General features: G+C 65.0%; 2 protein-coding genes across 6 annotated transcripts in view; one reads left to right on the plus strand and one right to left on the minus strand.

The window, feature by feature from the left end:
* PLEKHG3 (pleckstrin homology and RhoGEF domain containing G3) overlaps positions 1–7,245 on the plus strand; it is a 43,733-nt gene extending 36,488 nt beyond the window's left edge. For all 5 annotated transcript variants that reach the window (XM_089778886.1, XM_089778887.1, XM_089778885.1 and 2 more), the window contains 2 exons: positions 354–1,650; positions 2,002–7,245. In XM_089778886.1, coding sequence (XP_089635012.1) covers positions 354–1,650; positions 2,002–2,792 — 2,088 coding nt within the window. In that variant the 3' untranslated portion in view covers positions 2,793–7,245. The remainder of the gene's footprint in view (positions 1–353; positions 1,651–2,001) is intronic.
* Positions 7,246–10,096: 2,851 nt separating this feature from the next.
* Positions 10,097–13,826, minus strand: part of SPTB (spectrin beta, erythrocytic) — a 98,025-nt gene continuing 94,295 nt past the window's right edge. Inside the window, exons 35-36 of the mRNA XM_075928868.2 lie at positions 13,262–13,304; positions 10,097–10,892 (exon numbers count right to left, since the gene is read on the minus strand). Of these exons, the coding sequence (XP_075784983.2) occupies positions 10,725–10,892; positions 13,262–13,304 (211 nt within the window). The 3' untranslated portion in view covers positions 10,097–10,724. The remainder of the gene's footprint in view (positions 10,893–13,261; positions 13,305–13,826) is intronic.

The following is a 13,826-nucleotide window of genomic DNA, read 5'->3' on the forward strand; positions in this document are numbered from 1 at the left end:
ACAGGCACTCCCCGCATTCCCCTCACACACCAGAGCCCGGGCGGGAACGGCCTAGTCGATTTTGCGGGCTCCAGCCCTGTGGGGGAGTCGTGGGAGGGGCTGGAGCGCCGGAGTGGGCTCCCCAATGCAGGGGGATGGGGCTGAGCCTCGGGCCAAATCCAGGCAAGGTGGGGGCCGCGTCTGGCCCCCAGGCCGGAGGTTCCCCACCCTGATCTAAAGGACTATTAGGAAAGGAAAGGAAAGGCTGAGATCACATTACCTGCTTTCACTAGACCCCTCACTGGGCCCAAACTCTGGGGCAAACCCACCACACGCCCCAAGCACGCTCCTCTCCCGGCTCTCCCCGCCCACAGGCCATCCCGGAGCCCGACGCCCTCTCTGAGGAAGAGCCCCCGGAGGAGCCCCCGTTGGTCCCCAAGCCAGCCCTGCCGGCCCAGCAGAGGGAGACGGAACAGGAGCAGGGCCCGGAGCCAGCCCCGGCGGAGAGCACGGAGCCTCCCAAAGCCCTGAGCAGCGAGGAGGAGGAGGAGGAGGAGGAGACCGGGCCGAAGAGCATCCTGCCCCCATCGGTGCTGGACCACGCCAGTGTCATCGCCGAGATGTTCGGCAGCAGCTTCTCGCAGCGCAGCAGCCTGGCGCTGGACGAGGGCCGGCCCGGGGGCTTCCTGACGCCCCGGCTGGTGAGCCGGAGCAGCAGCGTGCTGAGCCTGGAGGGCAGCGAGACCGGGCAGCGGCACGGCAGCGCCACGGACTCCTTGAGCCATGTCTCGCTGCTGGGCGAGGCCGGGGGCTCGGAGCGCAGTGGGGCCGCCTCCCCCGAGCCCGCACGCCCCCCATGCCGCAGGAAGGAGTCCTTGCTCTCCCCGCGGGACCGGCTGCTGCTGGACAAGATCAAGAACTACTACGAGGGGGCGGAGCACCGGGACGCCGGCTTCAGCATCCGGCGCCGGGAGAGCCTCTCCTACATCCCCCCGGGGCTGGTGAGGAGCTCGGTCTGCCGCCTCAACAGCCTCGAGCCACCCGCCGAGGCCAGGCACAGAGTGGGGGATGCGCCCAGTGGCAGCCAGACAGCCGCCTGGGTCCTGAGGGGCACCCGCGCCGGTAGGCCCGGAGCCACCTCCCCGGAGCGGGCCGAGGCCAGCACCCCCGCGGGCGAGGAGGAGTTCCGCCCGCCCACCGAGCTGCTCCCGGTGTGGGAGGGCATGGAGAGGCTGAGCAGCGCCCAGCCCTGCCTGGAGAAGGGCGGCGGCAGCACCGGCACCGCGTGGCCCCCGGGCAGGAGCCAGGAGAACGGCTTGGACCTGCGCGAGCCCCTGCTCATCCTGGAGGACGACGAGCTGAGCGCCATCGCGGAGGAGTCGGCTGTGCCCTCGCCGGAGAGCCGGTCCCCCACGGAGCGGGCGGCGCCTCCCCGGCTGGTGCGGGAACCGGGCCCCCTTGCCACGCCGCCCCCCCACCTCCTGCGGCTCTCCGAGGCCGAGCTGAGCGAGCGCCTGCGGAATAAGGTGTACCAGCTGGCGCGCCAGTACAGCCTGCGCATCAAGGGCCGCCAGCCCGCCGGGCACGGGCGCCTGGCCAAGCTGGAGCAGCTGAGGAGCTGTGCGGCGCCCCCGTTCCACGATGGGCAGCGGGAGGTGAAGAGAGGCTCAGGTGGGTGCTCTCCAGGGCTGTGGGGCCAGGAAGGGGGCTGGCCCAGGGCAAGAAAAGCTCCCCTGACTGTGGGGCTGGGCAGAGGGGCTGGCATGAGGCTGGGCTATGTGGGGCGGTTCCAGGCTGGGCATGTTCCCTGGGCCCTGGTGGGGCTGGGCAGGAGGGCTGGCATTTGGCTGGGCAGGCTGCCTGGTCCATGTGGGGCTGGGCAGGAGGGCTGGAGTGGGGCTGGGCAGGCTCCCTGGGCTGTGTGGGGCTGGGCAGGAGGGCTGGCCTGGGGCTGCACAGGCTTTCTGGGCTGTGGGGCTAGGCAGGCAGGTGGTCTCCCCTGACCAGCGTGTGGTTCCCCAGGCCCGCAGAAGCCGGCGTGGTCTATCGTGTCCTACGAGCAGGTGGTGCTGCAGGAGTACAGCCCCCACACGCCGCTCTCCGCTGCCTCCTCCTCCTCGCGGGACAAGTCGCCCAAGCGCTTCTCCTTCAGCCCCTCCTGCCCTGCCTCGCCCGGCAGCTGCGCCTCGCCCAGCCCCCACCCGGCCTCGCCCGGCCCCTCGGCCTGCAGCCCGCTCAGCCCCATCGTGGCGGAGACCTTCCCCTGGCCCGACGTGCGGGAGCTGCGCTCCAGGTACTCCCTCCCCACGGCCGCCCCCAGCCTGCGCCGGCCCCCCCCCGTCAACAGGAGCCGCTCGGCGCCGGCGCACATGGCGGAGGAGCTGTCCGGAGACGTCCCGGGACAGGCGGGCTGGAGCCAGGAGGAGAGCCAGGCCCCCAGCTCCCGGGGGCGCCAGCGGAACCACAGCACCGGCGGGCTGCGCGTCACGGCGGAGGCCATGCTGGGCGAGCAGCGGGTGGTCATCATGGAGAAGGAGCCGCCTGCTCTGGAGGAGCCGCCTGCTCTGGAGGAGCCGCCCGACGCCGCCAGCTACGTGCAGATCCGCTCGCCCACCTCGCGGGAGAGGATCTCGCTCAAGGCGGTGGCGGAGCGCTGCAAGGCCTACCAGGAGTCGGACGAATACCGGCAGCGGGAGGAGGGCCCAGCCCCAGAGCCCAGCCGGGCCGCGGGCCGGGACCAGGGGGCGGCCACCCAGCCGGGCCGCGTGAGGAACCTGCGGGAGAAGTTCCAGACTTTGAACGCTGCCAGCTGAGCGGGCGCCAGGCCTGCGGACGAGCTCAGGGACGCTGGGCCTGCCCTGTTCGTGCGGGGGGGCTACAGAGCGAGCGCCTCTCCTGCCCCAGCCACGGGGCCGGGCCGGGCTGTGCTCAGAGCCACGCTGTCCTCGGGGGCTCTGCAGAGCCGGGGCTGGCAGGAGCAGCGGGCCGTGCCCACCATCGGGACCCTGCGCTGCGGCCTGCCTGACGCTCTGGGGCCAGTCCCCGGCCGGACCCGGAGGGAGGGGTTTTGCCCCGTGCCGGGCTGTGTGGGAGGGGGCGCGAGGCTGCCGTGTACAGCAGGGTCGGGTTGGCTGTAATAATCACACCCCTGCCCCTCTGGTCGTGTCTCCTGCCATCTCTGCCCTGCTGCTCTTCAGCCAGGGAGGCTGCGCAGCCATGGGGGCAGGCCCTGGAGCGTGTCTGAATGCCCGGCAGCATCCTGGGGCGGGGACGCCGGGGCTCTCGGGCTCCGTGTCGGGGAGGGGAGGGGGCACCGGATCCCCCAGCGGGAGGCTTGGGAGGTGACGGCAGAAGCGGCTGTCGAAGAGCGGGAGGGCTGCCCAAGGCCGCTGAGCTGAGAGCTCCCCACCCAGCATGGGTGGCTGCCCGGGAGCTCGGAGCTGCCAGGGACTCTTACAGCCCCAGTTCCCAGGCCGGCCCCCTCCAGCCCAAGTGCCAGCACGCGCACCCGTCCACACCAGGAAAGGGCCAGGTCCCGGGCCTGATCCATCCCCATCCCCTCCCTACAGCTCAGCAGTGGGGGCTGGGGTGGGCTGGCCCCTTGGCACTGGGGGCAGAGCAGGGCCCGCGGGGTGAGTCCGTAGGGTGGTGCCCTGGGCGATATCCGCTCAGGCTCAGAGCTTGGCACAGGCTGGGCAGGGCAGCTCTGGCTTCTGCTGGGCCACCCAGGCAAGGGGGTGCTGTGGGCTCCCCTTCTCCAGGGCAGGGGCTGTCCTTGGGGCCCAGGGGCAGGCTGGGGGTGTCCAGCCAGCGGCTTACTCTGAGGGGGGCTCCGCTCGTGTCTGGCCCGTAGCCGGCTGGCTGCTTGCCCCTGGTGCCAGCGCCCTCCCCCTGGCTGCTCATCTTCTAAGCCCAGCTGTGCTGGGGGGGGGGGGGCAGTGCCAGCCCAGCTGTGCCCGCGGGGGGGGGGGGGTATGGGGCTGCCTTTCTTGGTCAGACTTTCCAGGCCGGGTTTGAGGACTGCCGCTCACCTGGCTGCAGCCCCCTGGGGTGTGAGCAGAGCAGCCCCCCAGCCCTGGGCCTGGTGCTGCGCGCTCGTGTGCGTGGGGCTGGGTGGGAACTTTGGGCTTACTGGGGTGGTCCCCGTGGTGGAGAACTGCAGCCTTCTCTTCGCTCTGCTATTCCCCTGGGACCGCACCGCGAGGAATAGCTGCAGCCCCCCGGCAACCCCGGCTTCTGGGGGGGGGGGCCTGTGGGAGGTGGGGCTCACAGAGCTGGGCTCTCCCCTCTCCAGCCGGCTCCTGCCCCCTCCCTGCCCTGGGTAGGGGAACGGCCTGAGGTTGGGCAGGGCCTGCCCGTGCTGGGCCAAGCAAGGGGCCACGCTGGTCTGTGAGTGGGGGCAGGCCAGCCTCTGAGGTAGGTGAAAGTTGCAAGTCTCATGCAGCCGAGGGGGCTCCCCTCCCCCACTCCCCCACCAGATACGTGTGAGACTCTGCAGCCCCCGGCCTCAACCTGTGGGACCTGGGGATGGAAAATTCAATGATTCAAAAACCCTCACTCTCCCCCCCCCCCCCCCCCCCCGCAATACAGCCATGACTGACGGCCTACACCTCCCTGAGAGAGCTCCAACCACCTGGCCAGCCACTGTGATACATCCCCCTGCAAACACCCCAGCCCCCTGCATCACCCTGCAAACACCCCAGCCCCCTGCATCCCCCTGCAAACACCCCAGCCCCCTGCATCACCCTGCAAACACCCCAGGCCCCTGCATCACCCTGCAAACACCCCAGGCAAGCACTGTGCAACTGCCTCATGCCCTGACAGTAATATGCAGATGCCCCACTCCCCTGCTACATTGCTGGACAAGTGCACCCCCAGAAGTCACTGCAAATGTTGTGCTCCCACCATCATTTTGTGCAAACCCCACCCCAATAGACCTCTGTGCAAATGCCCCACAATCCCCTGCTGTGTCCCTGCAAATGCTGCCCCCTGCTGTTGGACAAGCACCCCAGTAGCTCTGTGCAGATGCCACACCCCCCCTTGCTAGATCACTACCCCCCGTACAAACACCATGTTCCCCTGCTGTCCCTGTATAAATACCCCCGCTCACAGATCTGTCACTATGAGCCCAGTACCCCCCATAGCTCTTAAAGGTCCCTCCTAACAAATCACTATGCAAACACTACATGCCCCTGACACTGTGCCTGGAACTCTCTGGCACGCACCTGCCTGGCTAGCGAAGGGCCTTACTTGACGCCCATCACTGTGGTATCTGGCCCTTGCTGTCTTCAGTGGGGGCCTCCCCTCTGTGCTGCAGGGCAGCTGCCGTCCCATGGTGCGGGGGGGGGGGGGGGACAGACAGGGGCTTGGCTCTGCAGCCCAGCAATGCGCGGGAGGGGGTTACCAGCATTCACACGCACTGGGGGGGTTAGCTGGTCCTGGCCCCCGGGCATCGGCCTGTGCCCGGAGCACACGGCCGCTCCAGGAACCAGCGTGTGGCTGCAGCACGGTGGCATGGCCCAGGCTGGCCCTCGCTGAGGGTGGGGGAGGCGCGGGCCCAAACCCCTTCCCCATTACTGCTTCCCTGGGGCACGGCCACACTCAGCTGGAGAGGGGATCGGGGCACAGGAGCGCCCCCGTGCCAGCTTTCATTGCCTTTGGGGCAGGTAGCCCGTGGCTACCACCCTCTGTGATTTGAGCACAAGGGGCCCTTGCGGCCTAGAAGCGGGTGAAGCCGGTGTCACCCAGCTAGGTGCCAGCGAGCCCCCGTAGGCTACCTGGGCTCATCCCCCCCATGTGAGTTGCCCGGAGCACACCAGCCGCACAGGCCCGAGCATGGAACTGGGCCCAGGTCTCCCAGCGCCGCCTCCAGTGTCCTGACCACCAGTCTGGCCTGGCTGCTGCCCCACACCCTCTCCCGCAAGGCCCAGCGCGGAGGCCCTACGGTCCCATTATACAGCCCTGTCAGGGAGGGTGAGGGCCTGTATAATGGGACCGTAGGGAGCTGCCCCCCAACTGCAGTGGGCTCTGGGCTTGGCATGGCCTTGTTGCCCATTCCCGGCCTAGCGCCAACTGCCAGGAGCAGCCTGGGCCCGGCTCTCACCGTCCCTCTGGCTGGGAGTCGCTGTGGAAAACTTCCCAAGGTGCCTCTTTGGGGGCCTTGCCACATCCCCACTCAGCACCTCGCTGCACCTGTAGGTGCCTAAAGCCCTTCCCAAGCCAGGCCCCAGAGCCTAAGTCCCCTTGGCTTCCCCAGGGATTTGGGCTCCCCCCGTCACTGAGCTGCTTGGGGAAATGTTCCCGTTTGGTTTTTGAAACGCCCTCTCTGGGCTCAGCCAGGAGCGTGTCTGGGGCTATCTCCACCCTCAGCCCAGCCCTGATGGGCATCGGCCCACCCTGATCTTCAAACCCTCCAGGTCCCACAGCCGCCTGGGCTACCCACGTCTGGGGAGATCTGGCTGCGCAGAAGGGTAGGAAGCTGTTCCTAAAATCTAACCTGCTGCAAATTCACCTCGTTTCCCCCTTTTCCTACCCTGGGTGGCCACGGAGACCAACTGGTCCCTGGTCTCTTAGGTCACAAGGGGGGGCACCTGCATCCTGAGGGCCACGTGGGCCCGCTGGGGTTCTACAATAGCCCGTGAGAGATTCTTGTTTCCCGTTGCCCACCCGCAGGGTTGCCAGAGTCCCCTGGTTTCCGTCCATGTCGCTTCTTTCCCACCCGTGTTACTAAAGGGACGCGCCCCTACAGCCGGGCCCTGGGAAGCGAGGTGGGTGCTGATTGCTCACAACTGGCTGTGAGAGCCACATCCCCCCCAGCGCTGCCACCGGTCCGTCGGCGCCCCCCGCACATTCTAAGCGCACCAGCACCGTGAGCGACAGGGCCCGGTCCCAGGAGACCATCTTGGTTCCAACAATCTCGCGGCCCCCTGGGATGAAGTCGGGCCGCTCGCTAGCCCAGGCTGCCCCGCCGGCTGCTCTCAGGAGCCCCCCTCGACCTTCTCTGCAGCCTAAACGCTCCAGCTGCAAAGCCGGGTTTGCTGAGCCTTGGGCCATTTCCGTCCCGCTCCTCTAGCCACGCTCACGTGGCCCACCTCTGTCTGGGCACGGTGCCCCTCCCACGCACTAGGCCTCCAGTGGAGCATCCCCAGTGCTTTGTCTGTCTGAACCTGCTGGGTAAAATCAAAGCAGAGACGGCAGCCGGAGAGGGGTTTGGCTTATTTATTTCTTGAGTAGAAAAAACCCTTCATTAAAATGCTTCTGTGGCCACTTTGGGAGGTGCAGCCTGTTCTGTGCACAGTGGAAATCGGAGACAGAGCGCGGAAGGCGGCGCCTCTCTTGAGCAATGGGGGCAGCCCCGTCTCTCCGAGAACCTCTCCTGCAGACAGCGAGGGCTCCTGCCCCCGGGGGTGTCTGCCCTGAGCCTGCACCCGCCCTCCCCCAGGCTGCACAGGCTGGCAGAGCAGCCCCACGGAGCAGCCATCCCGCCCAGGTGAATTCCGCCTGAAGGGGGAGGAAGCCACCAGGAGTCAACTGGCGTCGCGCTGGGTAAAGCGGCTGCTTTCTGGACCAATCCAGTGATGCTGGGTGTGATCAGGGCAGGGGAGTGAGGTGGGGGGATGATGAGAAACACACGGTGCTTGAGCCCAGCAACACGCAGAAAGGGCTGGAACCGCAACCCTTCCACAGCCGGGGGGCGAGGAAACACCACTCAGCAAGGGACAGCTGGGCCTGGAAACACGGCGCCAGTGGGAAATGCATGTAAAACCCAGCGCGTGGCTGACTGCAGTGCCCACTGGTGCCCAGGGCTCCGGGTGATTTCCAGCCGGGGGTCAGGCCCACCCTGCATGGTTAGTGCCTGAACATGAGAACTGTTCCTTGCACAGCCCAAGGAGGGTGGCAAAGGGCGCACGCACGTTCACTCTCTTGCATGTGCACCTCCACCACTGCCCTGCCCCCAGCACCACATTCACCTGCTCCCCTGGTGATCAGAAAGCAGTTCACACATGCTTTGCACTGGTGGAAATGAGTGCACGAGGGGCAGTGAACGTTGCTTATCACTAGTGTGTGTGTGTGTGTGTGTGTGTGCGCATCCCTCTCCTGAGATAAACACCTGCATGGGTTCTAACCACCCCTTGCCAAGGTGCTTTGGTTCTTGGGGCGTCACAGACACACCCCCACTCCCTGCCCTTGCTGCCTCCACTGAGAGTAGAGGTGTCTCCTGGTGCAGAAAAGGGCCAGACATGGCGCTGGCACACAAGCACCTGGGTCCCTTGGCTGTGGCAGGACAGCCCCACAGAGGCCAGGAAAGGCCTGTCCAGCCAGAATCAGCAGGGTGAGGGGCTCAGCTCCGTGCAAAAGCCACCCACGCGGCCTTAGGAAGCTGTCGGTCGGCTTCTGGCCCACGGCAGGGCAGGAACAAATCCAGGGACCGGACGCAGCCTCATTTGGGGCTGCCAGCCCCAATAACCACGGGACCCACGGTGCTGAGAGTTGGGGGGGGGGGCATTTCCTCATCTACACCCAGGAGGTGCCACGCCAGTTGCCATGGCGCTAGCCAGGGCCGAGGGTCTGGCACTTCGCCGAGGCAGGGGTAGGGTTGCCAGGTGTCTGGTTTTCACTCAGACCGTTCGGTATTTTGGTCTTCCATCCGGAAAACCCCCCCAGAGAATACTGGACATGTAAAACGTCTGGTATTTTCTGTTTTCCTGGGATGGATGGCCACTGTCTTCTGCGTGGGCGTGGTCATTTAAAGGCGCAGCGACCTCTTTTTGTTTTCTTCAACCAATTTTTCCCTGCCTGTTCGGGATTTTTTGTGAAGGTATCTGGCTACTCTAGGCAAGGGCATGCGGGGTGCTGAGGGGATCTGGTTGGCTCTGTGGGGTGCTTCTGGGCTCCAACAGCCCTGGGCAGCTTTTCCAGCAGGCTTGGAGGACGGCCAGGTAGTGGCCAGGGCCCAGCATGGCTGGCTGTGGGTTGTGCCCACCCAGCCTGGCATGGAAGGACAGCAGTGCCATGAGGGACTCTGTGGCCTGCCAGGGCAGGTCCCCAGCTGCCTGAGAGCCACATCACCCCACCAGTGCTGCTCTCCCAGTGGTGATAGCACCAGCCCCATGGGCCATGGGTCTGCCTGTGGGGCTCCCACACCAGCTTGTACCTGGGCACTGCGCTCCCCCGCCCCCTACGGGGAGGCTCTGGGCTTGTCAGGCAGGCTGTTGCCGGTCACTGAGCCCCCCCCCAAACGCTGCTCTGGGGGAGCTTGCTCAGCCCATGCCCCCCCCCAGCACCTGTGTGGGGCAGAGATTGGTGGCGGGGGGGTGCCGTTGTTTGGGGGTACGGGGGGGCACTGGCCCTGGCGTTTTCAGGGCCCGGCGCCTCAGCACGTTGGGTTGGTTTCCCTTATTGCAGGTAAGGCACTTTCCGGGCAGGGCCCGTGCCAAGGGAGCCGCGCGACTAGGCCGCTGGCCTGCGCCCCCGAGCAGTGCACACGCTGCTGGGTTTCCCTGCCCCGCCAGCATCGCCCCCAGCCTGGGCCAGGAAGCAAATCCTCCCCGGAGGGACCTGGCTGGGAGGAGACCTGCAGGAACTCGCAGGCTGCAGCGCTTGGTAGCATGGGACTCCTGCCTCCCACACCGTGTGCACCCGGGTCTGTGGGAGCCAGGGGAGAAGGCCCCTGTTCCCACCCGCCTCCCAGGCTGCGCCAGTGGCCCTGCGGGTGCACCAGGGGGCATCCTGCCCCCTGGCATTGCTTAGTGAGCTGGGCACCCAGCACAGGGGTTCCCCACCCCCGGGGAGCAGCAAGGACGCCCAGGGGAGGGCTGAGGAGACCTTGGCTTTGGGGGGTCTGGCTCAGCCCACAGGGAATAGGATGGGAATCCAGGTCAGAGCCAGAACCACGCCGCAGGCCAGGAACAGCACAAACCCGGGACAACTGTGTTTCCAGGTGGGACGCGGGATGTCACACACTAATAAGCAGGCGCACGCACACACACCCCCACACAGATACACCTGCACACACAGATGCACAGACACACACGCACACACAAACACAGATACACCTGCACACACAGATGCACGCACACACACACACACCTGCACACACACACACTTGCGCGCACACACAGATGCATACACACGTGCACAGATGCGCGCACACATGCATGCATGCCCATGCACACACATTCTTACACCACTTCTCAGGCACACATTTGCTCTCGATTGTGCATCGCTCTTTTGCCAAGTACAGATGGGCCGAAGGGTGCTGCGTGGTTGTGGCTTGGGGAGTGGGCGTGTGTGAGCGACAGCACGTGTATCATACCCCCAGCTGGAAGGCCCAGCAGCCCTGCCCAGACATTTGTACCCGTTGCCCCCTCCTGGCTGCAGGCAGCCCTGCCAGGCGCGTGCCCGGCGAGGTGTCTGTCATGACGGCTCTGCAGAGCAACCGCCTCCCTCCTGCCCCCGGCACTGTGGTCCTGCTGCCTCCTCCGCCAGACCCCCGCGTGGGCTCCCCCAGCCGTGGGCGATGCAACCGAGGGCCCCGCGTCTGGCCTCTGGCAGGGCCCCTCCTCGGCCCTCACAGTGGGAGCAGGGTGGGGCATGGGGGCGGTGCCCAGCGCTGTGTGGGGCTCACCCGGGGCTGCCGCTGGAGGGGCGGGGGGGGTGGGTGCTGGCAGGGCCCAGCGCGCTCAGGGACACCCCCCGCACAGTTCGTAGGCAGCCCAGCAGGCTGCTCCGGGCCCCCTCTCGGGCTACTTCTTCTTGGGAAAGAAGCTAAATCTTTTCTCTTTGTCCTTCTTGGCCAGGCCGGCATCCGGGGCGGTGCTGGAAGGCAGGGGCAGGCTCAGCGTCTTGGCTTTCATGTTCTGGGATTCCGTGATGGCGCTGCCGAGCCCCTGCAGCCAGGTGCGCATCTCCTCCTGCCGGGGCGAGATGAAGAGAGCGCCCCTCAGTCGCCACCCCAGGATGGCAGCCTCTGAGCCTCCCGCCCTCAGCACTCCTCCCCCCCCCAGAGTCCCACGCCTTGTTGGGGGGAGGGAGGCCAGGAGTCACCCTCAATGGTCCCTCTAATCCTTTCCATCCATGTGTGGAATAAATGTGTCTATGTGCACTGAGGCACGTGCGGATGTGCACCACCAGTATCAACAAACCTAGCAGTGGGCGCTCTGCTCATCGCCTGGGTGGCATCTGAATCCCTCCTGGGCAGCCACACAAGCGCCCAGCTGACAGGGAACACGGGTCACCCTGTGTCTAACCCAGCCTGCCCTCCCACTCAGCCGTCACTCCTCCTCCTAAGCGCCCCCACTGGGCACCTAGCGTCATTCCCCAGGCCTCTCAGTGGCCTTCCGAGGTTCACTGGAGTCGTCCAAGGCACTGCAGGGAGCAGGCACCCGACTGCCACGCCATTTGCAGGGATTGGGGCCACTCAGTCCCATGGGCTGTTTAAACCACCCCTGCCCTAAATCACTGGGAGCTGGGCACCTAAAAACCTGTGAGGCACTCACTCGGGGCTCGCTGGGTCCCAGGCTCCAGCACTGCCCAACGGGGCAAGGGGTAAAGGAGACTGCTGTATTCTCCTGCAGCCGCAGCTTTGCGGGACGTGGCGGGGGGGAGCTAGAGGACCAGGATCTCAGGGCTAGCCACCGGCGCGAAGACCAGTGGGCTGCCGGGCTAATCTGATGCTCTGCACAGATGCTGGGGAGCAATCAGAGCGGATCGGAAATCGGAATGTCCGTCCCGGGGCAGAGGCCCATGTGGGGAGAGGCCGAGCAGAAAGCTGGCTCAGCCCAGCTTGACGGACCAGAGAGTTCCGACACGGCCAAACAGTCTCAGGGGCAAGTCAGATCCATGGTAATGCGTGTCTTGCTAGAGTTGCTGCAGTGCATCATGGGAGTTGTAGTTCAGGTGTCTCGTGCTCACATTCAACCCTACTGGCTAGGTTCCCATAAGAACATAAGAATGGCCGTACTGGGTCAGACCAAAGGTCCATCTAGCCCAGTATCCTGTCTGCCGACAGCGGCCAGCACCAGGTGCCCCAGAGAGGGTGGACCAAAGACAATGATCAAGAGATTTGTCTCCTGCCATCCCTCTCCAGCCTCTGGCAAACAGACACCAAGGACACCATTTTATCCCCTGGCTAATAGTCTTTTATGGACCTAACCTCCATGAAATTATCCTGAAACAGATTATATACCCCAGGATGCACTATGGGCTTCTGGCTGGCTGGGCTGTCATGGGAGGTGTAGTCTGGCCTGGGCACCTATCCCATAGTGGAGAATGGGGGTGCGAGGCAGCTGAACTACAGCTCCCACAAGGGACTGCAGTGGCTTAGCCAGACTCAGAGGAAGGATCCATTTGGGCAGAATTAACATCTACTCCACGGAGAAGGACGCGTCACATTTTCTGTCTGAAAAACATTTGGAGGGGAAACTTGTGATGGGCACCATGTTGGCAGAGCTAACACGGGGCTCAGTGAATTGCGGGGCTCAGTGAAAAGATGGCGAGCCATGCAGGAGGCAAACCGAGAAGGGAGGCAGGAGCTGAGGGAGCCAGAGGCTACAGGGTTCCAAGTGAAAGTCAGGGACTGTTCATGTAGCGCAAGCCTGTGCCTCAGCAGAGCCACACAGCCAAGTGTGGGAATGGGGACGCAGGGGCCTCTGTCCCTCGCCCCCACACTACTCCCAACCCTCATAGAGTCTAAGGTCAGAAGGGACCATCATGATCATCTAGTCTGACCCCCTGCACAGTGCAGGCCACAGAATCTCACCCACCCCCTCCTGGACTAATCCTCTCACCTATATCTCAGACATTGAAGCCTTCAAATAGTTTAAATGCCCCAAGATGCAGAGAATCCTCCAGCTGTGACATGTACCCCATGCTACAGAGGAAGGCGAAAAACCTCCAGGGCCTCTGCCAATCTACCCTGGAGGAAAATTCCTTCCCGCCCCCAAATATGGCGATCCCAAATACCCCGACTGCGCCTGGCTCTCTGGAGAGACCCATCCTCAGCCTAGCTTGTGGCCATGGCAGGCTTATCTCCCAGCATGCTTTGCCCCAACCCAGCCCTACTGCATAGCTTTCCCATGGGATTACCTGTCTAGAACTTTCCCTCAGCTAGTGGCTCCCCCTTTCTTTGTGGCTAGGGCACCTCAGCCCCCTCCAGTGTCACCCTGAGGACAGGGAGCGCTCATGACAGCGTCCATGCCCGTCCAAGCAACCAGGCCTGGACCACTGCTCATGAGGCGTCCCGCATCCCCTCCAGCCCCAAACAGCCCACGCCGGCACCTACCTCATCCTTGCCATGAAAGAGCCACTCGCTGCCGTTGCTGAGCCTGGAAAGCAGAGGGGAGGGGAGAGGGGAGATTCCTGGTTGTGCCGACAGCCCTTAGATAGGCCTGAATGAACCGATGTACAGGTAGGATCTCCCTCCCCAGGGCTCCTGAACCCCGCTCGAGCGCCCCGCCCCTCCCAGATGACCCCGCTCACAACAGGCCGCCCTTCCCCGGCACGTAGAGTTGGAAGCCAGTGTTAATATTTAAAGGGCTCGGTCCTGCTGCCACCGAGACGTGGCTGGAGCCCCAGGGGAGACCTCCCCAGCTGACCGCTGGATGAACACCAGTACAAGAAGTCTCCAGGACCCGTCACTGCAGGGGCTGCACCCAGGACCATGATCCTCAGGGTGACAAAGGGACAGGCATGAAGGGGTTAACATGGGGGGCTGGGCAATGATCTCAAAGCCCCCCCGTTCCGCCTTCCCCCATCTTAACAGCCCAGCACAACCCATCTCCCCCTAACACCGCTTGGTTGCTCCCACCCGCTGGGGACGGCCTGGAGTGACCCCCATTCTGGGCCCT

This window comes from Pelodiscus sinensis, chromosome 5 (genome assembly GCF_052426305.1).
Source record: "Pelodiscus sinensis isolate ZL-2025 chromosome 5, ASM5242630v1, whole genome shotgun sequence".
In the NCBI taxonomy this organism is placed as follows: domain Eukaryota; kingdom Metazoa; phylum Chordata; order Testudines; family Trionychidae; genus Pelodiscus; species Pelodiscus sinensis.